Source organism: Panthera leo, chromosome C1, assembly GCF_018350215.1.
Source record: "Panthera leo isolate Ple1 chromosome C1, P.leo_Ple1_pat1.1, whole genome shotgun sequence".
Lineage (NCBI taxonomy): Eukaryota > Metazoa > Chordata > Mammalia > Carnivora > Felidae > Panthera > Panthera leo.
Window position 1 is genome coordinate 30,363,160 of NC_056686.1, and position 25,967 is coordinate 30,389,126.

General features: G+C 52.4%; 2 protein-coding genes and 1 long non-coding RNA gene across 4 annotated transcripts in view; 2 read left to right on the forward strand and 1 right to left on the reverse strand.

The window, feature by feature from the left end:
* Positions 1-20,276, forward strand: part of BMP8A (bone morphogenetic protein 8a) — a 30,242-nt gene extending 9,966 nt beyond the window's left edge. The window contains exons 2-7 of one of the 2 annotated variants that reach the window (XM_042949077.1): positions 2,261-2,450; positions 2,874-3,022; positions 9,357-9,551; positions 10,308-10,387; positions 10,954-11,064; positions 18,381-20,276. In XM_042949077.1, the coding sequence (XP_042805011.1) occupies positions 2,261-2,450; positions 2,874-3,022; positions 9,357-9,551; positions 10,308-10,387; positions 10,954-11,064; positions 18,381-18,530 (875 nt within the window). In that variant the 3' untranslated portion in view covers positions 18,531-20,276. Of the gene's footprint in view, positions 1-2,260; positions 2,451-2,873; positions 3,023-9,356; positions 9,552-10,307; positions 10,388-10,953; positions 11,257-18,380 lie in introns of those variants that run through there. The other variant, XM_042949076.1, reaches the window with a different exon arrangement.
* LOC122227703 (succinyl-CoA:3-ketoacid coenzyme A transferase 2, mitochondrial-like) lies at positions 5,011-7,175 on the forward strand. The gene is made up of 3 exons (XM_042952383.1): positions 5,011-5,031; positions 5,292-5,386; positions 5,471-7,175. The coding sequence occupies exons 1-3, from the start codon at positions 5,011-5,013 to the stop codon at positions 7,050-7,052; spliced, it is 1,698 nt and encodes a 565-aa protein (XP_042808317.1). The 3' UTR covers positions 7,053-7,175.
* On the reverse strand, positions 8,159-12,044 carry LOC122226229. Its single transcript, XR_006205524.1, has 2 exons — positions 10,289-12,044; positions 8,159-9,073 (listed from the first exon to the last, which is right to left on the reverse strand). It is a non-coding gene; the product is annotated as an uncharacterized LOC122226229 (long non-coding RNA).
* Positions 20,277-25,967: the final 5,691 nt, after the last annotated feature.

Below are 25,967 nucleotides of genomic sequence, written 5' to 3' on the forward strand. Positions count from 1 at the left end.
GAAAATTGTATGTCCTCCTCTTCTCCCCCATGGCTCAATTTCACAATCCCACAGATGGAAGCTGGGAACTGGGGTCAGTGCAGGTACATGAGGCTCTCCCGACCCAGCGCACCTGGCCCCCCAGGTCAGCACGGGAGGGAGGCCGCAGGGTGTGGTGCTCCTGAGGAGCTGGCGGGCTCACGGGTTGTGCCCCGATCCAGCATGAAATCAGCGTCGGGCCTGCACACGGAGATTCTCAGGGGCCCCAGGACCCGCCTGTCAGCTGCCACTGGGCCTTGGGAGCAGATACATTCATGATGCTCTGAGAGGACACAGGTGAAGGGTGTGACTGAGCCACTCTCCTTCGCTCTCTGTGCTGTACCCTGTGACAGCCAGCAGCCTAGACTTACATCATCCTGCATGACTGGGATTACATAGCCACATACCAGGGGTGGTCTGTGCAGTCCTCGAGTGGATGGAAATTGTCACCAAAGCTGTGCGTGTGTGTGAGTGTGAGTATGTCTGTAGGGGGGAGGGGACATGCGTGTCCATATTCTTGGCGAGCATCGCTCAGTGAGGGTCCAGAACCCTGCCCTCCACGCTCTCTGCCTGTGTGGGAGGACCCGCATCCGCTCTGGGTCATGCTGCCTCCGCAACAGCCTGGGCCACGGGTGGGCATTTGCCGCGTGTCCGGCACGCTGTCAGAGGATGGACGTTCTGTTTCTTCTCCTCCTCGGCTGGGGATGAGAAGCCCGTCTCCTCCTGTCCAAATGTGCGTCCACGGGCCCCACCCAGCCCAGCTGTTTGTCCATCACCAGATCAGGTCCTCACCGTGAGGACGGGAAGTGCTCCCCACATCCGCCTCCGCCAACGGCCCGGTGACTTGTGGTCACTGAGCCCAGTAGCCAGAGAGAGAGAGTTTTTAAAAGACTCAGAGACATGTAATTAAAATCTCAGTGTTGGGTTTTGAGGACGGCGCTGGGCGGCTCCCACCCCTGCTTTCCGGAAACACAGATTTGTGGTGTTTGAAAGTGACAAGAGGCTAAAGTAAGACGGTACTAAATATACTGTCCTGGGCACTTCCGGGCAGCTGGGGAGATGTGGGATTGACTCGCCACCCACAGCCTCCTGCCCAGACAGTCCAGCCTCGCCACCAGGCCGCCCTGGCTCCCCCTCCAGCCTGTGCTTCACCTGCCCCTCCACACATACCTTCTTCCCCACCCCAAACCACACTGCGCCCCTGCTGCCCAGAGCCCTGAACCCCAGCGGCCAGAGGCACAGCCCACGCTCCTGGGCCAGAATTCCAGCCCTCCGCAGTCAGGCCACAGCCACTCAGGGCCCGTCCCCCACACTGCTGCTCTGTGGACGCCCCAGCACCCCACACCGGTGCCTCTGGGGTCCCCTCTGCCTAGGATGCCTTCCCTGCCACCTTCTCCACCCGACAAGACTCTGTCCCATCCTTCAAGGCCAGTTCAGATGTCCCCTCCTCCGGGAAGCCTGCTCAGATCCCACCACACCATGGGACTGTCCAGCTTCCCCAGGCCCTGACCAGGTCTCTCCAGGAGCTATCACTCCTACTTGCTACTCCTTGTTCCTTTCTGAGTCTCCCTCCGGCACTCCTTCTTCCTTCCCCTTGTCCCCAAACGGGGCCTGCCATCATCTCACCCTTTGCTGTGTTTTATGGCTGTTGTTTCCCCTGCTGGCACAATCTGTTCCTCAGCCCTAGGCCTTTGCTCAGGCTGGTCCCTTTCTTGTGCAGTGTCCTTCTCTCTCAACACATCCGCTCTCACCCCTCAAGGCCCAGCCCGTGTCAGCTGCAAAGGCTCCCCCTCCCCAGGCTTCCATGCATGTACATCGGCAGATTCTGGACAGCCCCTGGCTCAGAAATGCACTCAGTTATGTCTCTGCACCCTTACGTGGCCTTTTTCTGCCTTGGCTCTGATGTCCGTCTTCCCAGAGGAGGGACCTGACCTCTACTTCACCCTCGGGTCCCAGCGCCAGCAGGGAATGGGGATGGCAGGCCGGGTTTGGGACTCAGGGGCCAGAAGTGAAGGCTGCTCTCGTTCAGCTGGTGTATGCTGGGTCCTATGCAGACGCCTCACCATGTAGCCCCACTGAGCCTTCTCAGCACCCAGTGGGCGGAGCCTGGGAGCAAGCCCCTTTGCAGAGGAGGGGGCCGTCACCACCCAGGCTGCCTCGGCCCCCAGCTCCCACCCAACTCCGCCCACCCCCAGCCCGAGCCCAGAACACGAGTGACCGCCGGTCCCGCTCTGTCTTGCAGTGGAGCGTGACCGTACCCTGGGCCACCAGGAGCCCCACTGGAAGGAGTTCCGCTTTGACCTGACCCAGATCCCAGAGGGGGAGATGGTCACAGCCGCTGAGTTCCGGATTTACAAGATGGCCAGCACCCACCTGCTCAACGGGACCCTGCACGTCAGCATGTTCGAGGTGGTCAGAGAGCAGTCCAACAGGTGCCCGCCCCACGCCCCGCCTCCCGGTCGAGCTTCTGTCGGTGTATCGGGCCCAGCCCCGGAGGGGACATGTCCCAGAGGACAGAAGGGGAGCTCCCTGGAGAGCACACCCCCAGACTCAGAAAGATACTTGACCCCAGGCCTCGTGTCACTGTGGGGAGTGACCCAGAACCAGTCCTGCTGCAAGTCCGTGCCCCGCTGTCCTGGGGCAGGACCTTGGGCAGGTCACTGAGCTCCTGAGCCTCAGTTTCCACATCGCTGCGTGGGCGCAGTAACACCTTTGTGGGGTAGATGCAGTGAGATGAGGAGAGTGAGGCACCCGGCCTGAGCCAGGCAGGCGCCCACTCGTGGTCCACAGGAGGGCCCTAGAAACACAGAGGCAGCTGTGCCAGCCCTCGGTTAATTGTTCTTTCGTGTCCACAGGGAGTCTGACTTGTTCTTTTTGGATCTTCAGACGCTCCGAGCTGGGGACGAGGGCTGGCTGGTGTTGGACGTGACAGCAGCCAGTGACCGCTGGTTGTTGAGCCGGAACAAGGACCTGGGGCTCCGCCTCTATGTGGAAACGGACGATGGTGAGGCCCAGGGTTGGGCGGCAGACCTTCTCCCGGGGGCTCCTCTGGCGCTGCTGGCAGCCTGTAGGGCTGCAGCCCCCTCCCTGGGCCCTGGAGGCCTGGCCTTTCTCAGCCCTGCACCTGGGGTGACGATCCCTGCCCCGCCGTGGGGGTCAGCGGGGTGCAGGGGCCAGGTTCCCGCAGCAGGGGGCCCCCTACTCCAGTGCTCTCCCTCCTCTCCTTGTGCGGAACCCACGCTTGAGCTGCTAAGAGAGAGTCTGTGTTTTCCCTCTCCAGGAGCAACCGTGTAGGCTGGGAGGTCCCCTACTGGGCAGGGCAGGAGGGGAAGCGGATGTACCCTCAGACTTGATCAGAGAGGCCTGGGCTTGAATCCCAGCCCTGCAGCGCTCTCACTCGGTGACCTTGCAGGATACTTACCTGCTAAGCCTCCGTTTCCTCATCTGTAGAATGAGGATCACGCCTTCATTCGTGCCATAGGTATCTGGGGAAGAGCCTCCGTTATGGCAGGAGGTGGGATGGAGAGGCCAAAGGTGGGCACAAGATTGGCGTATCTGAGCTGCAGGAAGGGGCGGCCGTGGCTGGAGCAGGGGGGGCCAGGGCAGATGGGAGAGGAGACTGAGAGCTGGCAGGGCGCGTTCTTTTTTTTTAAGATTATATTTATTTTTTAACGTTTATTTATTTTTGAGAGAGCGTGAGCCAGGGAGAGGCACAGGGGACAGAGGATCCAAAGCAGGCTCTGCACTGATGACAGAGAGCTGATGTGGGGCTCAGACTCGTGAACTGAGAGATCATGACCTGAGCCAGAGTCGGACGCTTAACCAACTAAACCAGCCAGGGCCCCCAAGATTTTATTTTTAAGTAATGTCTGCACCCAACGTGGGGCTCCAACTCACAACGCTGAGGTTAAGCGTCGCATGCTTTACCAACTGAGCCCGCCAGGCGTTCCGGGCCCTCTGTGGGTAAACCAGGGCCTGGTGTTGGAGCGTGGGGGGTAGCTCCCTGTATTTCATAGCAGTGGAGGATGGCAGGATCTGAAAAGAGCCCTCTGAAAACACCCCCCCCGCCCCCCCAAGGAGGACATCACCCCTCAGTGTGACAACGCTTAGCGACCTGCTTCCCAAAGTACAGTCGGGACGGGGTGGGGGAAGTAAGTTCACAGAGGAGAAAGCTGAGCGTGCTGCCTCGGCAGGTGATCAGGGTTCATGTGAATGTCACGTACCTCCCGTGTCCCCTTGACATGAAGGGATGGGAAGGGCCCTCCATCTCGTGGTCTTCCCCCCAAAACCCACACCCCGTCTAACCGTGAGAAAAACCCAGACAAACGGGAACGGAAGGTCTTAAGGCAGAGTGCCCTTCAGGTCCTTCTGCAAACCGTCATAATTACAAAGCAAGTCTGAGCTCGTGTGAGAGCGCAGAGGCGCCTGAGCAGTTGCAGCAGCTGACGGCCATGTGGGATCCGGGCGGGGACCCTGGAAGAGAGAGAGGACATGGGGAAGACCGGCGAGATCCGAATATATATCGTGTTAATTTATCATATTGGTTCATCAGTTGTGACAAAGCCACGGCCCTAACTTAAATGTTCACATTTCCCAGGGGAAACCGGCTCTGGGTATCCGGGGACTCTGGGCTGTCGGTGCAGTTTTTCTGTAAATCTCAACTAGGATAAAATAAAACCTTTCTCCGTATGTATCCAGAACGGCCCGCCCCTGACGTGAGCAAGGAGGGTGGTGTGTGGGGGACAAGAGCGCCGTCACAGAGGCTCAGGAGCCACCCAGTGTGCAGGTGGAGTGGGGAGAAGCTTGTCGGTAGCGGCAGAAATGGAGAAAAGTGGGCAGCGGAGGTATCACGGAAAATGTGGAGTGAGCCAGGGGCCCATTTTTAATAGATTTGTGTCTGAGTAAAAGAAGAGGAGGGGGCAGGTCTGAGGCAGCAACCCCAGAGCACTTTCTTTGGCAGTGAGGTCATTGGGAGCCCTGGTAGACGTCCAGATGGCCGGTCATCCAGGACAGGTGAGCGCGGGGGCGGGCGGCGCAGGTGTGGGAAGCGCAGCCATCTGCGTGGCCTGAGGGCCAGGGGACTGGAGCAGGTCACCAGGGAAGGGTGTGGTGACGGAGAAGGAAGGGGACCACCCAGAGTTGGGGGTGTCCAACAGGGAGAGGTGTGCCCAGAAGGGCTCTGCGAAGGACCTCCCTTGCCCCCGGGGCTTTGGGCTGGACACGGGCGGCCTTGCCGCCAACCCCTAGGACTCAGTGTCGCGTCTTCCCCTCAGGAACGCCGCTGCCTCCGCAGCAGGGGACGCAGGGTCCAGAATCCCCTTGCGGGAGGGGCCCCTCACTGTGGGCAGGGGTGCCGGGGCCACCCGGTGTGAGCGTCACCGCCCCACGCGCCCTCCCTGCTCTGTGACGCGGTGGTGGCGGCCGGCGTTGGCCTGTTCCCCGCCGGTCTCAGTCCGGGGCCCGGAGCCGGAGTGCACGATGACTGTCCTCCAGAGGCACACGCGCGGGCGCTCGGGCACCGCGTCCCCGCCAACCGCTGGGGGCCCACGCTGGCCGAGGCCGAGGGAGGTGTGCGCGGCCTGGCCACCAGTGCTCGCGCCCGTGCCAAATTCTACGCGGATCCCGTGGAGGCCGTCAAAGACATCGCGGACAGGGCCAAGATCATGGTCAGCGGCTTCGGGCTCTGCGGGATTCCAGAGAACCTGATTCAGGCGCTGCTCCGCACGCGCGTCAAAGACTTGACCGTGGTCAGCAGCAACGTGGGCGTGGACGGCTTTGGGCCGGGCCTGTTACTGGAGGCCAAGCAGATCGCCCGCCTCATCTGCTCCTACGTGGGGGAGAACACGCTGTGTGAGCGCCGGTACCTGGCGGGCGAGCTGGAGCTGACGCCCCAGGGCACCCTGGCCGAGTGCATCCGCGCTGGGGGCGCCGGGGTGCCCGCCTTCTACACTCCCATGGCCTACGGGACCCTGGTTCAGGAGGGAGGCGCCCCCATCAGGTCCGTGCCCGACGGCCACATCGCCATCATGAGCCAGCCCCGAGAGGTGAGGGAGTTCCACAGGCACCACTATCTTCTGGAGCAGGCCATCACCGCCGATTTTGCTTTGGTGAAGGGGTGGAAGGCCGACCGCGCCGGGAACGTCATCTTCAGAAAAAGCGCCAGGAATTTCAACGTGCCCATGTGCAAAGCTGCAGAAACCTCCGTGGTGGAGGTGGAAGAAACCGTGGATGTGGGGACCTTTGCCCCCGAAGACATCCACGTTCCTAACATTTATGTCGACCGCGTGATTCAGGGAGAAAAACACGAGAAAAGAATTGAGCATCTAGCCCTCAGGAAGGAGCACAATGAAAAAGCCGAGTCTGCAGATGACCCCGGGGCCCTAATTGTCAAGGGGGCAGCTCTTGAATTTGAGGAAGGCATGTATGCCAATCTGGGCATAGGAATCCCGCTCCTGGCCAGCAACTACATCAGCCCGGACATGACTGTTCATCTTCACAGTGAACATGGCATCCTGGGCTTGGGGCCGTTCCCACCCAAAGATGAGGTGGATGCAGATCTCATCAACGCGGGCAAGCAGACGGTGAGCATTTTCCCCGGGAGCTGTTTCTTCTCCAGCGGTGACTCATTCGCCATGATTCGAGGGGGGCACCTCGACCTCACCATGCTGGGAGCCATGCAGGTCTCTAAATACGGTGACCTCGCTAACTGGATGATACCCGGGAAGAAAGTGAAAGGCATGGGGAGGGGGGGCATGGACTTGGTGTCCAGTCCCAAGACCAGAGTGGTGGTCACCATGGCGCACTGCACCAAGGCCAACGAACTCAAAATCTTGGAGAAGCGTATCTTGCCGCTGACCGGAAGGCGCTGTGTGGACCGGATCATCACTGACAAGGCCGTGTTCGACATGCACAAGAAGAAAGGCCCGACGCTGATCGAGCTCTGGGACGGGCTGACCGTGGACGACGTCACAGAGCACGGGCAGCCCTTCGCCGTGTCACCGAACCTCAGACCCATGCAGCATGTGGCCGCCTGACCCGGGAAAGGAAGCCCTGGTCAGAGGGTGTGTTTCATTTTCGCCACGGCCTCTCACCCAGAAGGGGTGTCATCACGCCTGTCCGTTCATCTGACTGGTTCTCCTGGCATCTCAGACTTGGCTACCGCCAGACAATTCTCTCAAGAGGAGTATGGCTTTAATTAAAAACAAAAGGAGATCATTGGTGTTTCTCTTGCATGTTCTGTGAGTCCTGAGTTAGGTCTGCTTCCGTCGTCGGGCAGTCGGACGCCCTCCTCACTGTGATGTTTACGTTAAATTCCTGCAGCTCGGATGATCCCACAGGAAGGCTTTCACCGAGGAGCCTTCTCTCGGGAACGAGCCACGAAATGTGGGGGGAAGTGAGGGAGGAGTAACCACCCCCGTATCCCCAAGGCTCCTTCCAGTGTCAGCCCCTGCAGCTGACCCCCCTCCCGTCCCAGCAGGATCGTTCCTGAGCGGTGCCTCTAACGTGTCCGGTGCATTTGTTTGTGGGAGGTGATGTCATAGATCAAAGTTTAGTCTCTGGACTGATTAGTTCAACCAACTTGGCCTGGGGCCCCAGGTCTAGAGCCCGGCTGTTTAAGGGCTGACCTTTGCCAGCTGAGCAGGACTGGGATGGTTTCACAGTGAATCAGACACCCGCTAATGGAACAGACACGTAGCATCGTGTATGTGTATGTCTGTATCCTGTATGAGAAGTGCATGTGTGTTTCCATACGTACATGCGTACATGTGCCTGTGCGTGTGTGCGTGTGTCAGGGTGGCAACACTGAGGTGATGTACAGAAAGTAGAGCAGTTGGCACTGTGTTTTAAGGAGCATAAAACTCAGTAATCACCTCCTGTCGTTTAGTTTAAGAAAATACCGTGGGAGGGGCTCTTAGGTGGCTGAGTTGGTTGAGCATCCGACTCCTGCTCCGGTCACGATCTCACAGTTTCAGTTTGTAAGTTTGAGCCCCACGACGGGCTCGCTGCTGTCCAGCACAGAGCCCACTGCAGAGCCTCTGTTCCCCTCTCTCTCTGCCCCTCCCCCACTCACGTTCCCCCCCCCCCCACCTTGGAAAAATAGAAACATTCAAACAAAGAAAAAGGAAAATTCCACAGGAAATGAGAATGAAGAGATCTACCCCTTTCTTGTCTTTTAATGAAAGCCGGGAAATAACCTAAATGTCTAAAGTTAAGCTAATCTCTAAATATTATGGTACATTTTCTCAAAGGAATTTTATGCATTTGAAACGTTCATAGTGGAGACATTTTAACAGCCGTGAACATATTTATGTGAAAAAGTTGGAAAACATAACAGACTTCTTTGTTAAGATGACCATTGTGTAAAAGTTCAGGTGACATGAAAATATTCCAGAAAGATGAAAATGATGTGTTGGGGTGGGCAGAGGTTTCTGAGTGATATTTCTTCCCCAGAGGTTACCTTACAGTTGCCCTTGTGTTACTTTGACAGTTAAGAAATCAAGAGGTCATTTGGAAATACAAAGAGGTACAGGAAGTTGGTTTCATTGGTGGAGTCGACATTTCCAGGGATCGTGAGTGTGTTTCTCAGGGCATCCTCATCTCTAAGCAGCTGTGGGGTCAAATCCCATTTTCAGGGGTGTCCCTCTTCCAAGCCGGAGGTCCCCATCATGTCTCGCCCACACAGCCTTTTCTCTTTTAACCCACAAACCCGGGGGAGTAAGACCTTCAGTGGGTAAGAACTTGGGATCTGACTGAACCGCGGCTCCAGGACTTTGGCCAGATGTCTCTGCCCCACTGAACCCGGGGTCTCGTTTGTGGATGTCAGGGGACAGTTAGTGCCCTGCTCTTGGCAGTGCTGGGCAGAGCAAGCCCTGGGTGCATCCTGGTGGCTGCTCCAATCTGCTGGGTCATAAATCCATCCACACCCCCAGAACGTATGGGGTGGAAGGGAGAACTCGGGCCTCGGAGCGCTCAGATGGACATGGGAACCGTGGTTCTGCGAGCCCCCGGCAGAGTGGCTGTGACGTTTCTCAGCGAAGCATGAGGTCCAGGGGGACTGTGGAGACACATAAGGTCACGCGTGTGAACTAACTCGAAACCTATAAAGTGCTTCACAGATGGCATTGTTCACCGTTATCACGAGTAACGACCCTGTGTTCGCGAGGCCCCCCTCCCTCCATCTCCCTCGGACCTGGGACTCCTGTTTCCAGAGGAGCAAACTGAGGCCCTCTGCCTCCACACTCCTGGGCCCGAGCAGGCCCTGGCAGGAGGGTCCCCGCTGTCCCACGTGCACGGCCCCTGCCCGTGAGTGATCGCCCTCTCTCCTCTCTCCGTCTCAGGGCACAGCGTGGATCCTGGCCTGGCCGGCCTGCTGGGGCGACGGGCGCCGGGCTCCAAACAGCCTTTCCTGGTCACTTTTTTCAGGGCGAGCCCTGGTCCCGTCCGAGCCCCTCGGGCAGCAAGGCCCCTGAAGAGGAGGCCGCCCAAGAAAACCAACGAGCTGCCACACCCGAACAAACTCCCAGGGATCTTTGGTGAGGTCTGGGAGGGGCCTGGCTCGGGGCCTGGGAGCCACCTGGAGGGGACAGAACCCTCTGGGTCCTCAGTAGGTTCAGGCCGGGGGTCACCCCCCAGCACGTCCTGTGGACCAGCCTCTGCCCTCTCTGTCCCTGCCACCCAGAAGTGCTTTCTCTGCCCTCCCCTGGCTCCCAGGGCTTTTTCCAGAAGTCTCCATCAGAATCAGGTGCCCCATCCTCCGGGCAGCACAGCCCCTGGGGACCCTGCAGGATGCACAACTGTTTATGCGGAGGTCTCCCCCGCAGACTGAGCCCCTCAGGATCAGGAGTGGGCCTTCCCTGCCCTCCTGCCCTCCTCTCCTCCACGGGGAGTCCGCCCTTTGGCTTCCGTGAGCCACTCGATCCCGGGGAATGGGGGCGGCAGGAGAGGTGGGATGAGGTCAGTACAGAAAAGGAGCCACTGATGGCCCAGGGTCCCCTGGGCTGTTTACTGAAGCATCGGGAGGGCCCACAGGTTGGAACTCAGGGGAGGCTGGGGTGAGTGCAGGGTTCCTCTGTAGCTATCGGACCCACCTGGAGCCATCGAAGTTTCTCGAGCTGGGTCATGACACCAGCAGAGCTGCAGGATGGGCTTAACGAGATCAAATACGTCTGTTTCACTGCATTCATTTATTCCCCAAGTGTGCCCGGTGGGGTGTCCCCCGCCCTGGGAGCTCCCTGTGGAAGCTGCCCAGAGCAGGAACCCCAGAACAGACCTGGCTTCTGTCCCTGCAGATGACGTTCATGGCACCGACGGCCGGCAGGTTTGCCGGCGGCACGAACTCTACGTCAGCTTCCAGGACCTCGGCTGGCTGGTAATTTCTGACTCTCCTCCTTCTTACATGACGGTCCCCACCCAGAGATGATAGGTGTATCTCCAGGGGCAGCTAGAATTATGGGTGACTTTAATTTTCTCATGCATTAGGTTCTTCAGTGTTTTCTGAAGGCAGTATGTCTTTCTTTTATAGTGAGGAGGTGCTTTTTGGTGAAAACCATGGAAATGGGGATAGTCTGAATCCTCAGCCAGAACATGTCAGGGCTGCAACAGGGAAACCGAGGCTGGGAGGGCAGTGCGTGTGCACGTCTGCTGGGACAGCAGCTCTAGAAGATGCAGGCAGTGGGGCGGGTGGGGAGGATGATGCCCAGTGCACGTGAAGGGGACAGAGCTGTGCCCAGCCCTGCCTGCAGAGGGTCTCCCGGTGGATGACAGGCTTCTTGGGGGAGCCTGCCTGCAGGGACCCTAGGCTTGGCTGATGGGGCTGGGGCTGCAGGTGGGTAAGGGGCAGCCCTGAGTCGTCTTGTGCCGTGTGCTGGATTCAGGGGCTCAGTGTGTGTGGGGGGGCATCTGGATGGCACTCACTTTCTCCTCTTTCCCCCCCAGGATTGGGTCATTGCTCCCCAAGGGTACTCGGCCTATTACTGTGAGGGGGAGTGCTCCTTCCCGCTGGACTCGTGCATGAACGCCACCAACCACGCCATCCTGCAGTCCCTGGTCAGTACCGCGTCCATCCTGTCCCCACCCACGGGGAGAGGGCTCGTGCAGCCAGGTGGATGGAAGCGTCTGCTCGGGTCTCAGGGAGCTCTCCCCACCCTTCACTGTAGGCACACGCAGTTAACTTCCCATGTCTGTACAGGAACTGGTCCCTATGTGGCCACGTTCACATGTAGACCCCTAGGTATATAAATCCACACACACCCGACTTACCCTGACTGTGCACACCCAGATCTGTGCCCTGCACACACACATGTAAGGCATCATGTACATATGTGGGCACCCAGATTTACAAGACATGCTTGCTTCCGGTCAGACACCACACACATCACCATGTCCCCCGGCATCCTCGGCCTCCTGTCGCACAGATGCCTGTGGGGTGAGTGACAGGCATGTGCATCCAGCCACCTGCTGCAGGGTGTATGGGAGAGCATTACAGGTGTGGCCTGGGTTAGGGGCTGGGCTTTGCCCCCACCCCCCCTTTTGTTCACCTTCCAGTTGTCTTCTTCCTGTTCCTTAGTTCTTTGTGTTTCCCAAAGTAGGTATGGCTACCAGTGCTGAGTCTGGGGTAACTTCACATGCTGAAAAATAATTTCCATGAAGAGCACTGTTGCTGTTGCTTATAGCTAAGTGTTTTACTACAGCTTTGTAGAATTTAAAATCTGGGATTGTGATACTCCCAGCTTTGTTTTTCTTTTTCACAGTTGCTTTGGCTATGAGGGGTATTTGTGGTTCTATTCAAATTTTAGGATTGTTCTAGTTGAAAAATGCTGTTGGCATTTTGATAGGGATTGCATTAAATCTGTAGATTGCTTTGGGTAGTGTGGACATTCTACCTATATTGGTTCTCCCAATCAGTAAGTATTGAGTATCTTTCCATGTGTGTTATCTTTGATTCCTTTCATCATTGTTTCATAGTTTTTGGAGTACAGGTCTTTCACTTCATTGGTTAAGTTTATTCCTAGGTGTCTTATTCTTTTTGGTACAATTGTAAATGTGGTTGCTTTCTTAACTTCTCTTTCCACTGCTCCATTATTAGTGCATAGAAATGCAACAGATTTCTGTACAGTGATTTTGTATTCTGTGACATTACTGATTGTATCAACTCTAGCAGTTTTTGGTGGAGTCCTTAGGGTTTTCTATATATAGTGTCACATCATCTCCAAATAGTGAGTTTTTTTTCCTTACCAATTTGGATGCCTTTTAATCCTTTTTCTTGTCTGATTGCTATAGCTAGGTCTTCCTGTACTGTGGAATAAAAGTGGTGACTGTGGGCATCCTTGTCTTGTTCCTGACCTAGGGGAAAAGCTCTGTTTTTTAGCATTATGATGTTACCTGTGGGCTTTTCATATATGACTTTTATTATGTTGAGGTATGTTTCCTCTAAACCTACTTTGTTGAGGGTTTTTTCATGAATAGATGTTGTATTTTGTCAAATGCTTTTCCTCCATCTATTGAAATGATCATATGGTTTTAATCCTCCTATTGATGTATTATATTGATTTACAAATATTGACCTACTGTTGTATCTTGGGAATAAATCCACTTGATCATAGTGAATGATTTTTTAAATATATTATTGGATGCAGTGTGCGGTTTTTACATCCATATTCATCAAGAATATTGGCCTATAGTACTCTTTGGTTGTAGCGGGTTTTTTGTTTTTGTTTTTTTAATCTGGTTTTGGAATTGGGGTAATGCTGGCCTCATAGCATGAATTTGGAAATTTCCCTTCCATTCTTAATTTTTGGAATAGTTTGGGAAGAATAGGTATAACTCCTTTTTGAGTTTTTGGTAGAATCCATCTGTGAAGCCATCTAGTCCAGGACTTTTGTTTGTTGGGAGTTTTTTGGTTACTGACTCAATCTCCTTGCTGGTAACTGGTCTGTCCAAATTTTCTATTTTTTCCTACTTCAGTTTTGGTAGGTTATATGTTTCTAGGACTGTATCCATTTCTTCTAGGTTATGCAATTTGTTGGCATATACTTTTCATAATGATCTTTCATAATCTTTTGTATTTCTGTGGTATTGGTTGTATCTCTTCTTTCATTACTGATGTTTTAAAATGTAAGCCCTTGGGGTGCCTGGGTGGCGCAGTCGGTTAAGCGTCCGACTTCAGCCAGGTCACGATCTCGCGGTCCGTGAGTTCGAGCCCCGCGTCAGGCTCTGGGCTGATGGCTCGGAGCCTGGAGCCTGTTTCCGATTCTGTGTCTCCCTCTCTCTCTGCCCCTCCCCCGTTCATGCTCTGTCTCTCTCTGTCCCAAAAATAAATAAAAAACGTTGAAAAAAAATTTTTAAAAATAAAATGTAAGCCCTTTTTTTCCTGAGTCTGACTAAATGTTTATCAATTTTATTGATCTTTTCAAAGAACAAACTCCTGATTTCATTGTTCTGTTTTTGTTGTTGTTGTTGTTGTTTTAGTAATGTCTACACCCAACATGGGGTTCAAACTCACAACCCCAAGATCAAGAGTTGCATGCTCTACCAACTGAACCAGCCTGGTTTTTGTCTTGAGTTTCTATTTTATTTCTGCACTAACCTTTAATTCCTTCCTTCTGCTGGTTTTGTTCTTTTTCTAGCTCCTTTAAGTATATGATTAAGTTATTTGAGGTTCTTTTTTGCTTTTTGAGTAAACTTCTCTGCATTGCTAAAACTTCCCTCTTAGGACAGCTTTTGCTGCGTCCCAAAGATTTGGGACTATTGTGTTTCTGCTTTCATTTGTTTCTATGTATTTTTCCTCTTCGATTTCTTGGTTAACCCATTCATTGTTTAGTAGTGTGTTATTTAACCTCCATGTATTTGTGCTCTTTCCAGATTTTTTCTTGTGGGTTTCTAGTTTCAGTGTTGTGTTGAGAAAAGATGCATGATATGATTTTAATCTTTTTATTTGTTCAGACTTCTTTTGTGGCCTATCTGACCTATTCTGGAAAATGTTCTGTGTGTACTTCTAAAGAATGTGTATTCTGCTGTCTTAGAATGGAATGTTCTGAATACATCTGTCAAAACCATCTGGTCAAATGTGTCATTCAAAGCCAGTTTTCTTGTTGATTTTGTTTGGATGATCTATCCATTGATGTAAGTAGGGTGTTAAAGTCCCCTCTTATTATTGTATTACTATAAACTACTTCATGTTTGTTATTAACTGCTTTATGTATTTGGGTGTTCCCATGTTGGATGTATAAATATTTACAATTGTTATATCTTCTTGTTGGATGGTTCCATTTGATTACATAGTGTCAAATTTGGCTGTTACAGTCTGTTTTTAAAGTCCATTTTGTCCCATATAAGCATCCTGACTTTATGCTCATGTTCCATTTTACTTTTAGTCTGCATGTCTTTAGATCTGAAATGATTCTCTTATGTAGGCAGATATAGGTGGTCTTTCCAACTGCTGCTTTTTTTAGTATCAGTTCCATTACCCTGGCTTTTGATTGTTTAGTCCAATTACATTCAAAGCAATTATTGACAAGTATGTATGTATTGCCATTTTGTTACTTCCCTTATGGTTGTTTTTGTAGATATTCTCTGTTCCTTTCTTCCCTTGCTCTTCTCTCATGATTAGTTGGCTTTCTTTAGTGATGTATTGGGACATCTTTAATTCTTGTATATCCATTATTGGTTTTTTATTTATGACTGTTAGGTTTGTATATAACATTTGCTGCATCTTGCAGTCTATATGAAGTTGATGGTCACTTAAGTTTGAGCCCATTATTTATTCCTCCTCTGTCCCCACTATGATTTAGGTATATGATATCATGCTTTAAATCGTTTTATTTTGTGACTCCCTTGACTGATTTTTATAAATACTTATTTTTTACTGCTTTTGTGGTTCCTACTTTTCTTTTTTTTTTTTTTTAAATAATTAAATGTTTATTTTTGAGAGAGAGAGAGAGACTGAGCATGAGCAGGGGAGGAGCAGAGAGAGAGGGAGACACAGAATCCGATGCAGGCTCCAGGCTCCGAGCTGTCAGCACAGAGCCTGATGCAGGGCTAGAACCCAGACTGTAAGATCATGACCTGAGCCGAAGTCGGACACTTAACTGACTCTGCCATCCAGGCGCCCTTTAGTGTTTATTTTTGAGAGAGCGAGAGCAAGCGCATGAGCGGGGGAGGGGCAGAGAGAGAGGGAGACACAGAATCCAAAGCAGGCTCCAGGCTCTGAGCTGTCAGCACAGAGCCAGACGTGGGGCTCGAACCCACAACTGTGAGATCATGACCTGAGCCAAAGCTGGATGCTTAGCCGACTGAGCCACCCAGGCACCCCTGCTGCTACTTTTTTAATCTTACTTATGGTCTTTTCTTTCTACTCAGACTCCCCTTTAAACTTCTTTTAGGGCTGGTTTAGTGGTCATGAATTCCTTTAACTTTCGTTTCCAGGGAAGCTTTCTCTCTATTCGGATTGATAGCCTTGCTGGATAGAGTACTGTGGCTGCAAACTTTTCCTTTCAGCACTTTGAATATATCATGCTACTCTGCAGTTTCTACTGAAAAATCAGCTGAAAGCCTTGTGGGGTTTTTCTTGTATAGAACTTTTTTTTTTTTTCCTCTTGCTACTTTTGAAATTCTCTATCATTGCTTTTTGTCACTTTAATTTCTATATGTCTTAGTGTGGACCTCCTTGGGTTGATTTTGTTCGGGAACCTCTGTACCTCCTGGATCTGGATTTGTTTCCTTATTTCTCAAATAAATTTTCTGACCCCTCCTTTTTTCTCATTCTGGGATCCCTATAATGTAAATGTTATATGCTTGATGATGTTGCTGAGTTCCCTAAGTGTATTCTCATTTTGCATAACTTTTCTCATCTGGCGAACTTATTTTCCACTACTCTGTCCTCCAGGTCACTGATTCATTTTCTGATTCCTCTGGCCTGCTGTTTATTCCATCCTAGTGTGTTCTAAATTTCACTTATTTTTTTTTTTTTTTTTTAAGAGAGAGAGAGTGTGAGTGGGGTAGGGGCAGAGAGAGAGGGACACAGAATCCGAAGCAGGCTCCAGGTTCTGTCAGCAGACGCTAACACAGGATTCAAACTCACAAACTGTGAGTTCAGGACCTGAGCCAAAGTCAGAAGCTTAACCGAGCCACCCAGGCACCCCTCATTTATAGTATGCTTTGTCTCTATTTGGTTCCTTTTTATCTCTTTAAGGGTCTCACTGATGTCCTCCACTCTCTTTTTTTAAGTAGGCTCCACGCCCAATGTGGGGCTTGAACTCACAACCCTGAAATCAAGAGTCACATGCTCTACCAATTGAGCCAGGTAGGCACCCCTGATGTCATCCACTTTTCTCCAGTACAGTATCTTTATCATTCCTTCAAATTCTTTATCAGGCATATTACTTATCTCTGTCTTCCTTGGGTCTTTTGCCATGATTTTGTCCTGTTCTTTCATCTGGAATATATTTATCGGTCTCCTTATTTTGTCTCTCTGTTCCTGCTACGTCTCCAGCTCTTGAAAGTAGTGACCTTCTGAAGGCATCCTGTAGTGCCCAGCAGCGCAGTGCACCCCGTTCGCCGGAAGCTGGTGCTTCAGGTGTGTCTTCTGTGTGTGCCACATACACCCTGCTGCTGTGACGCGTTTTCCTTCAGTCCAGTCATCTGCGATAGTTCTCTGATGTTATAGGCAGTGTTTGGTCCCTGTGGTGTTAGTGGGCTGGTCTGGGGCCACTCTGGGCTTGAGTTGAGTCATAACCAGGCATTCGCAAGATGCTGTAGCACCAAACATAGGGCTCTTTTCCTGTGTTGTCCCTTGAGAAGATTTTGTTGGTGGGCAGGGCCTGTTTATCAGACTGTCTGCCCCCAGTCCACTGCTGGGGTGCAGCCTGACTTGTATGTGTAGTTGTCCTTCCCTCTCTCCGGGGAAGGAGTCTCTGAAGAGGTGCTGACCCCCGTCGGGGCTGCTCGCGCACTGCCACGCTTGTGGTCCCACATAGATGGGCTCTAGCCATGGGTGTGTTGGAGGGGGTGGATCTACGACGTGCAGTGTCTACAAGGTTTGCAGGTAGACCTCTGTGAGAGGGGACCAGCTGCCGCGGGGACTAAGGCCCAGCCTGACTGGAGGGGTGGAGCTGCCAAGGCTTGGGGTGCAGGGAGGTGGTGTCAGCAGGATTTACACGACCGTCCTCTGCAGGAAGGGACCCAGGGTACTGGAGCTGAGGGGGGCATGGCTGGGGGAGGGCAGAGTGGCAAGTCAGGCAGGAGTGTCAGTGCTGTGCTGTTTCCCACAGGTGGCGGGTTTATGCTGGGGGACAGGAGGGAAACAGCGCAGGCCTGCTCCCTTGTTCCTGGAGTCCCCCAGTGATCTCTGTCCCTGGGGCCGCTCTAGGAGAGGAGTAAACAGCTTCCCCTTCCACACGTCCAGGGGTTTTTCCCACTGCTGCTTCAGTGCTGTAGCTCTGCCTGCATCTTCTCCGGCAGGGACTCGGTTTCCTCCTGCCCTCCCAGAGCCAGACAGCTTCGTCCGGGTCCTGCGCGGCAGCATCCGAGAGGGTGGGGGGCCCTGGGCTGCACGACACAGGGATGGAGCAGGTGTCCTCTTCTCTCCTGCCTCCCCACAGCCTCGGGCCGCCTTCGGGCCTGCAAGTGGGGGGCCCTGACCCGGAGTTCCGTGTAAACTGCGGCTCGTCCTGCCAGGGCTTGGGAGAAATATTTTTAGGAAGCTGAAAATGGGCCGTTCCTCAGGCAGGCTCTCTCCTGGCAGTAAGGCTGTTCAGAGGGCAGCAGGTCAGCACACCCCGTCCAAGTTCCGCCACACCTGAGAGCCATGCGACTCTGGGCACCACGCAGGGCCTCCGTGCCCTCCGTCTTGGTCGGCCCAGAACAGTAGTTGCCTTAGAAGTTATCAGGGGTGGCAAGTGCCTTGAGGAGTAACAGCACTGAACACGAGGATGGACCTAGGATTCTAGGTCTCTCCTGTTCTGTGATCGTTCACTGGCTCACAGCTGGGAGGGGAGACAGATGGCAAACAGCTAATGGGGACAAGATATGATCAGGGACGTTACAGGAGCACATGGGAGGAGCGGAGGGGACCCCAGAGGGGTGGAGCGGCAGAGGGACTGGGCACCGGGCACGCCATGTGCTGGAGACCAGTGAGCGGGTCGTGGCCTCTGAGGGGAGTGAATGTGGAGGGAGGGAGCCAGCTGGTGCGGGGAAGGGGTGAAGCGGGGTGGGGTGGGGAACATCTACAGGTTAGCGCCAGCCCGGGCTGCAGAGGATGGAGCCGGGGAGGGTGAGCAGCTGGAGACTCCGGGGTCGGTGGGACCTGGGAGTCGTGGGAGAAGGCCGCGGTACTCACACCTGACTGCCGTCCCTCCCCTGGCCAGGTGCACCTGATGAAGCCGGACGCGGTCCCCAAGGCGTGCTGTGCCCCCACCAAGCTGAGCGCCACCTCCGTGCTCTACTATGACAGCAGCAACAATGTCATCCTGCGCAAGCACCGCAACATGGTGGTCAGGGCCTGTGGCTGCCACTGAGGCCCGGCCTTGCCGCTGCAGAGCCTCCCGCCTGGATCAGGCCCCTCTCCAGACGCAGGAAACCCTCAAATGCCATCACAGCTCAGGTGGGGTAGCAGGAAGGACCCCTACTTGCATCCCTGCCAGGGTCTCCCCAGGTCCCTCTGCCCCCTCCCCCCGATGTCTGTAGACTGGCTGGCCTGATGTGCGCGGCAGCCTCCGAGGCATGCTGACTGCACTGTCTTCAGCTCAGACATCCTGTCTTAGGACCTGTCCTTGGGCATCCCCAACCCAGACTGTAGCTGACCCGGGCCTGAGGAGCATCTGGAGTGTGAGCTTAGCTGGCTGGGCTTTGAGTGGGGAGAAGGGGGTCTGTCCCTCTTTATAAGCACCACACTGGGAATTTCCAGGGCACAGAGATGCAGTTGTGCTCAGTAGTGTATTACTGGGCTCCTAACTTGGCCCACTGGCAGCACATTGGAAGAAGAACGAGCTGGATGAGCCTCATGCTAAGACTGAGGGTGACAGGGATGTTTTATGGCATATGCCTTCCCCTCCTTGGGAAAGTGGTATGATGCCCCCACCCCAACCCAGAAGCAAATAACCTTGGGGGCTTCCAGTTTCCTCTGCCTTTTTTCCATGTGAGGCTTAGCACTGACACAAAGTGAACTCTTAGCAGAAGCAAAGACAGTGGCTGCAATAGGTGGTCCACGCTGGCACACATGCCACCCCTTCCTGTCTCCTTGCCCGTGGCTAAAGTCAGTAATCGACCTGGGCCCGTGGCCCAGACAGAGCCTCAAGACCCTCAGCACACAACTCCAGACACCCACCAGCAGATGAAACTCAGTTTCCCCACCCATTCTACCCACAGCATGGTGCTTGGGCCACCTCAGGCCAGGCACAGGGCAAGGAGGGAACTGTCTGTCTGCTAGAACCGAGGAGTTAAGAACAGGCTGCTCAACAGTCTATACCACATTGTGGGCCCAGAAGCACTGTGCTGTTTCTTGAGGCCTGTGAACCAAAGGTCCCTGTCCCAAGGGAATGACAGGCAGTAATTAGGCTGACCTGGGTGAAGGTTCCCGAAAATCGTTATTCTCCTCAGAGCAGCCGCCATAGGCAGTTGGGAGTGTTTGTTTGATTTCTGACTTGCTAAGCCTGTAATTTACCTGCTGGAGCAGACAGAGTTCAGCTGCCCGAGCCCTGAAATACTGTGTCATTAAAAGCAGATCCTGGGCCCGCCCAACCCACAGGCACAGCCCAGCCGAGGCAGAACCACCCGTGTGCCCAAGGATACGCATCTCTGCCATCACTCTGCACCCTGAGGAGGGGCCCCAGGACAGCAGGCGGGGCAGCAGTTGAGGAATCTGGGGCCCTGCTGCAGGACAGCAGCCCCTCCACAGGGACCTGGAAGGGACTGTGGAGCAAGTACAGAGGAAGAGACCCTCCCCGTGTACACAGAGGGCAGGCCCAGACTGTCTGCAAAGTGGGGAGTTCCCTATTAGCCTGGGGCTTTGAGCTCTGGCTGGCAAGGGACTGAATCACAAAGTGGCTGGAATGTCGGGAGACCTGTACTTTGGTTCCAACTCAGCCACTGATGGGTTTGGTGTCAGGACAAGTTCCCTTCCTGATTCAAGCTTCAGTTTCTCATCTGTGACACAAGGATATAAGCCGCCTTCCTGCCTGAAACGCTGGCTGTCTCCTCTGTCACAGAGCAAAGACAGCCTGAGTGCCCAGCTGCTGTGTACATAGGACATGAAACCCGCCACTTTGGGGCCTTAGCAGCTCTCTCCTCCCAGTATCAACGGCAGTGGAGGTTTGAAAACTTTTAACAAATGTCAGTATTTGGTCTCCTCAACACCTAGCACATAACCTGGCATGTTTTGGGGATACCAGGAAAGCTTGTAGAATGAATGTTTTAAAGATGCAGACTGCCTTGTCCACTGGGTGTGCCGAATAGGAATGTAAGTATCATGATCTGAACCCCTTTCTGTGCAATAAAGCTGAAAGTACAGTGGTCATGGACTTCCTGACAGACTTCTAGAACCTCCAGCCATCTAACAAATTGAAAGCAACCAGAAAAGGCCTTGGAGAAGGGGGAGAATTATGGATGCAAAGTCAATGAAGGGGCAGCCATCTTACTTATATGGTTGCCTGATACCCCAAGTTACGTTCAAGGCTGCACGTTAGAAGAATACATAAGGGTGGTCAGCTCAGGCCCGCTGACAGCAAAGTAAGTGCTGCCAGGAAGGGAGGCTGCAGAGGAACAGCTAAGTCTGGGGGCAGGGGTGCGGGGGGAACTGCTCTGTGCACCTCACACCCAGCACACCTCCACAATCAGAGCATGGTACTGGCCCGGACGACAGCTCACCAGGCAAAGCCCTGTTCTTTTGTGTCTCTATGTAAGGAAATGGGTGACATGCTTCGAGAAATGCCCTGCAATTTCACAGGAAAGGAGGCTGTGAATAGGATATGGTGGGTTTTAGAGCCAGTAGACCTGGCATAGAATCCTGGCTCTGCCTCTTGTTAATTTGACCAAATTATGTCACCTCTAAGTTAGAAGTTTTTCCTCTGGAGTATTAGTACTGCCCTTGCAAGGCCATCGTGGGGATTTGGTGTGTCCACAAAGTACTCAGCACCGTGCATGCATGGGTACTGAATGAACAGCATTTACTAGTGGTCTTACTTTAAATGAATTTACATATCTGGGCCTCCCCTGTTAAAACCCCCTCCTTCCAGAACATGTCCAGGAGGTGCTGCTGTGTCTACTTTAAAGCTGAGCTTTTCCTAAAAAATCTAAATTTGGTCATCTCTAGGGATGAGGTAGGGACTTCCACAATGCCCTGCCTGTGGGAGTCCTGGTGTGCAGGGACCTACCGTGACTTGGTGACCTGTGGAGCCAGGGCCTCTGCTGGGGACTGAGGATGGGGCTGTGTTTTGTCCCCATTTCCTCCCAAAGTCCAGAGTCCTACAGCTTCTGGGAAGCTGAAAGGGGAGCATTCCTGGGGTTTCTCTTCTTACCATGAAGCCTTGAGCAAGCATTTGGACCTTTAAAAAGAAAAAAAAAAAAGTTTTTCCTCACTTGTGTGCTAGGGAAATTTTTGAAAATAAAAAACATAATCCCAGCATAATCCCCAAAATGCATAATCCCAGTACACAGAGATAAACATTGTTAATAATTCCTTCCAGTCTTTTTCTTTGACACATACATGTTTGTCTTTATATAGAACATCTGGGTATTTCATGAAGTCAGGATCATACTCTATGTACTGCTTGGTGATCTGATTTACTCGATCTATGATATATTGAAAATTTGTTATTAAATCTTCTTTGAAAACAGATCTTGCTATAGCATCCCCTCTGCCCCAGTTCTGCCACAATTCCCTCCCCAGGTCTGGGGCCCCCACGACCCTACCATCGGGAGCACTAGCTCTGCATCAGGAAGGCAGGTGCTCTGGTCAGACAATACCTACGCGATCAGTAGGCTGATGGCATTGGGACCTGGCATCTCACCACTGAGGCTCAGGTCACCACCTACACAAGGGTTACGGGTGGACCCACATGATAAATTTTGGGGAAGCCCCTTACAGAGCACAGAGGGAGCAACTGCCACCTGTCAGGTCCCCATCCACTGGATTCCTGGCCAGTGTGCTAGTCCCACTTTCCTAGGGCAATCAGGGAAGCACAGTGAGGGACAGAACTCCCTCCCCCCAACAACCTCTCCCCTGGTTTCACAGAGTTGTGACCAGTCCTCCCTCCTGGGGCTTCAGGCCAGTCGGTTCCCCCTCCCCACATGTAATCCCTAGAGCCAGCCTTGTTGAGTATTTCAAGTACATCTCTTCTCTCCCAGACATCACACCAGCCCTAAGTGGCTGGCATTTTCCTGGCCTCGCTGCTGCCTGTCCCGATAGCCATGACTGAGGGACACCTAGGTTAGGGAGCGAGGGTCCCTGCTGGGAATACTGCAGGCCATGATTTCAGTGATGGGAGCGGGCGCCAGCCAACCAAAGGGGTACAAGCCAAACCCCACCTGAAGGCAGAAACCAAGGTTGGCCCAGGATGCTAGCTAGATAGAGGGCTAGCATCCAACCCTCTGCAGAAGCTGCCCTGGGGTCACAGGCCAGCAGGCTTCTCTCCTCCCCTCCAGGCTCAGCCTGACTTCAACCCAAAATGAGAACCAGCCCTGCCCAGTGGTTTCTGAGTGTCGAACCTTGATCTAGAGCCACTGGCAGGCGGCAGAGGAGCAGGTGGGAGCCTTGGACATTGTTTCTGATGACTGATGGTTTCTGGTGACCAGCCTCAGCACATGGGACATGCTGGGAGGTGGCCCGGCTGGCCAAACACTGGTATAGGGTGAGAGGCCACACATGCTACAGACTGTGGCACCAGACTCTGATTTCCACTGGGGCTGGGGTATGGGGAGGATGCAAGTACCATTTCGGCTGATTTCTCGTGTTTCCCCAGCACCACGCACAGCGCCTGGTAAAAGGACTCTGGGCATTCTGCGGTACTACAATTCGGACTATTGGTTCAATGACTGAATAATAAGTGAATGGGTCACCAAGACTGATTTCAGGTGCCCCTTAGACTCACGACTAGGTATGAGGGCAGGAATAGAGCATGGCTTACCTAACTCACTGGCCTCGTAGCAGAGGACAGGACAGAGGCACTTTGGCACCAGCTCTGACCTCTGCTGCCCTACAGTAGTCTGCAAAGGGTATAGTCTTAGGGACCCAGCCTGGGTGGGAGGGAAACAGCAGGGGAGGTGCTCTGCTTTGTCACAGGAAGATGGGCCAGTCACAGCTCTCTGAAAATACCTGGGACCTGGCTGGCAGGCGGCCATACAAGAACTAGGATTTATTTTACTAGAAGAAATGTCCAGGAGCCACACTGGCAGGACGAGGAGAAGCTGTGGCAGTAAAGGCCCAGAAAAGGCCACATACAGCCTGTCCACAATGAGGAAGGTGGCCCCTGTGCCAGCCACGCCTGGGAAAGAGCCAGAGGGAGTCCAGGCCATACCTGCAGAAGAGTCGCTGTGAGCTGAGTCCAAGAAGGGCCACGACACAAACCCCTGCTTGCCGCAAAGGGGACAGACACCCTCAGGTGCTGGTTCCCAGGCTGACAGCTCCCTCTTGGATACACAGGGGCAGTGCCAAGACTTTGCAGACTCACATGTACTCCCCACAGTTGGCAATGATCACCTTCTGCTTTGGCTTCCTATCCTTGCTGCCCTGGGTCTTTGTGGGGACAGAAGAGGGGGAGAAACAAGGGAAGGTGAAGATTAAGGACTGGCTTAGGGATACCCTCCCCATCTGCCCACCCCTGCCTGAGCAGAAGCAGCCCTCCCTGGGATCTGCCACGGCCCCTCTCTCCAGCTCTCCCACAGGGCTACACACCCAGGGCCCAAGTGGCCACCCATCTCAATCTGCTGCAAGACATCCAGGCCTTCTGTGACCTCCCCAAACACTATGTGCTTGCCATCTACCCAATCTGCCTTGTCACACGTCAGGACGAATTGGGAGCTGTTGGTGTTTGGGCCAGAGCTGACCATGGAGAGCAGGCCTGGGGGAGAGAAGGAGCACGTCAGGCCCTACCCTTGGCTCCCTGCTGTCAGACGTACATCTGTGCAGACTGTTGACAGCCCTTCAACCAGGCAGGCTCAGACTCTAGGATAATACCATGTGGATGCCTTGTTTGCCACTCAGTTGATAGTGAAATGGTGAGCAAAGTTGCTTAAATCATTTTATACTGGTTTATCCTTTCTTTCACTCATTCAATAAATACTTGTATTGTCTACTTTGTAACTTAGCTCCTGTTGAGCCCTGGGGACATTGGTCCCAGCCCTGGTGCAGCTCATAGTCTAGTGGAAAAGTGTCACTCAAAAGATAACTGTGGATGTATCTCAGGAATGCAAGGCTGGTTTAACATCCAAAAAGCAATATAACACATTAACAGAATAACGCACAAAACCCATATTATTATTGCAATAGACACAGAAAAGGCATCTTACAAAACCCACAACTTCTCATGATAAAAACACTCAACAAACTAGGAATAGAAGGGAACTTCCTCAGTCTGATAAAGAGCACCTACAAAAAAACCACACAGTGAAAGACTAGATATTTTCCCCCTAACATCAGGAATAAGACCAAAACATCTGCCCTTACCACTTCTATTCAATATCGTACTAGATGTTCCAGCAACTGCAATCTACAAAACAACGAAATGAAATATGCAGATGACATGATCTTGTATAAAGAAAATCCTACAGAATCCACTAAAAAACTATTAGGACTAGTTCAGCAAAGTTGCAGAATACAAGATCAACATACAAAAATCAAGTTATTTTATACTCTAGCAATGAACAATCTGAAAATGAAATTAAAATAATTCCATTTATAGTAACATCAAAAAGAATAAACTTCAGAATAAATTCAAAAGAAATATAAACTTATACCCTGATAATTATAAAATGTTACAGAAAGAAATTAAAGAAGATTTAAACAAATGGAAATATATCCCATGTTCATGGACTGGAAAACTTAATACTGCTAAGATGGCAATACACAAATTGTTCTACAGATTCAGTGGAATCTCTGTCAAAATCCAACCGGCTTTTTTGCAAAAATTGAGAACTATTCCCCAAATTCATACAGAAATGTTAGAGACCCAGAATAGCCAAAACAATCTGGAAAAAGAAGAGCAAAGTTAGAGGACTCACACTTGTCAAATTCGAAATGTACTATGGAGCTACAGAATACATGACAATGTAGAACTGGCATAGGACACATATATAGATCAATGAAACAGAACGGAAAGTCCAGAAACAAAATCCTTACATTTATGGTTAATTGATTTTCAAGAGGGATGCCAAGACAATTAAAAGAACAGCCTTTTTTTTTTTTCTTTTATTGAGAGAAGACACAAGTGAGCGAGGGCAGGGAGAGAGAGAGAATCCCACAAGAGCAGAGATGGGGGGGGGGAGAGGGAGAGACAGAGAGAGAGAGAGAGAGAGAGAAAGAGAGAGAGAGAGAGAAGCAGGGCTCACCCAAAGCGGAGCTCATGCTCACCTGAAGCAGAACTCAAACTCACGAACCATGAGATCATGACCTGAGCCAAAGTCAGATGCTTAACCAACTGACCCACCCAGGCACCCAAGAACAGCTTTTTCAACAAATGACACTAGGACAACTGGACATCCACAGGGGAAAGAATGAAATTAGATCCTTTTTCTCACACTATACACAAAAATTAACTAAAAATGGATCAAAGACCCAAATGTAAGAGCTAATCTTTAACACTCTTACAAGAAAATATAGGAGTAAATCTTCACAACCTTAGTTTAGGCAAAACCTTCTGAGTTATGATGCAAAAAATATACTGATGGAAGAGAAGAGAGATAAATTGAACTTCAACAGAATTAAAACTTTTTGTGCTTCGAAGCAAAACAAAGAAAAGTGA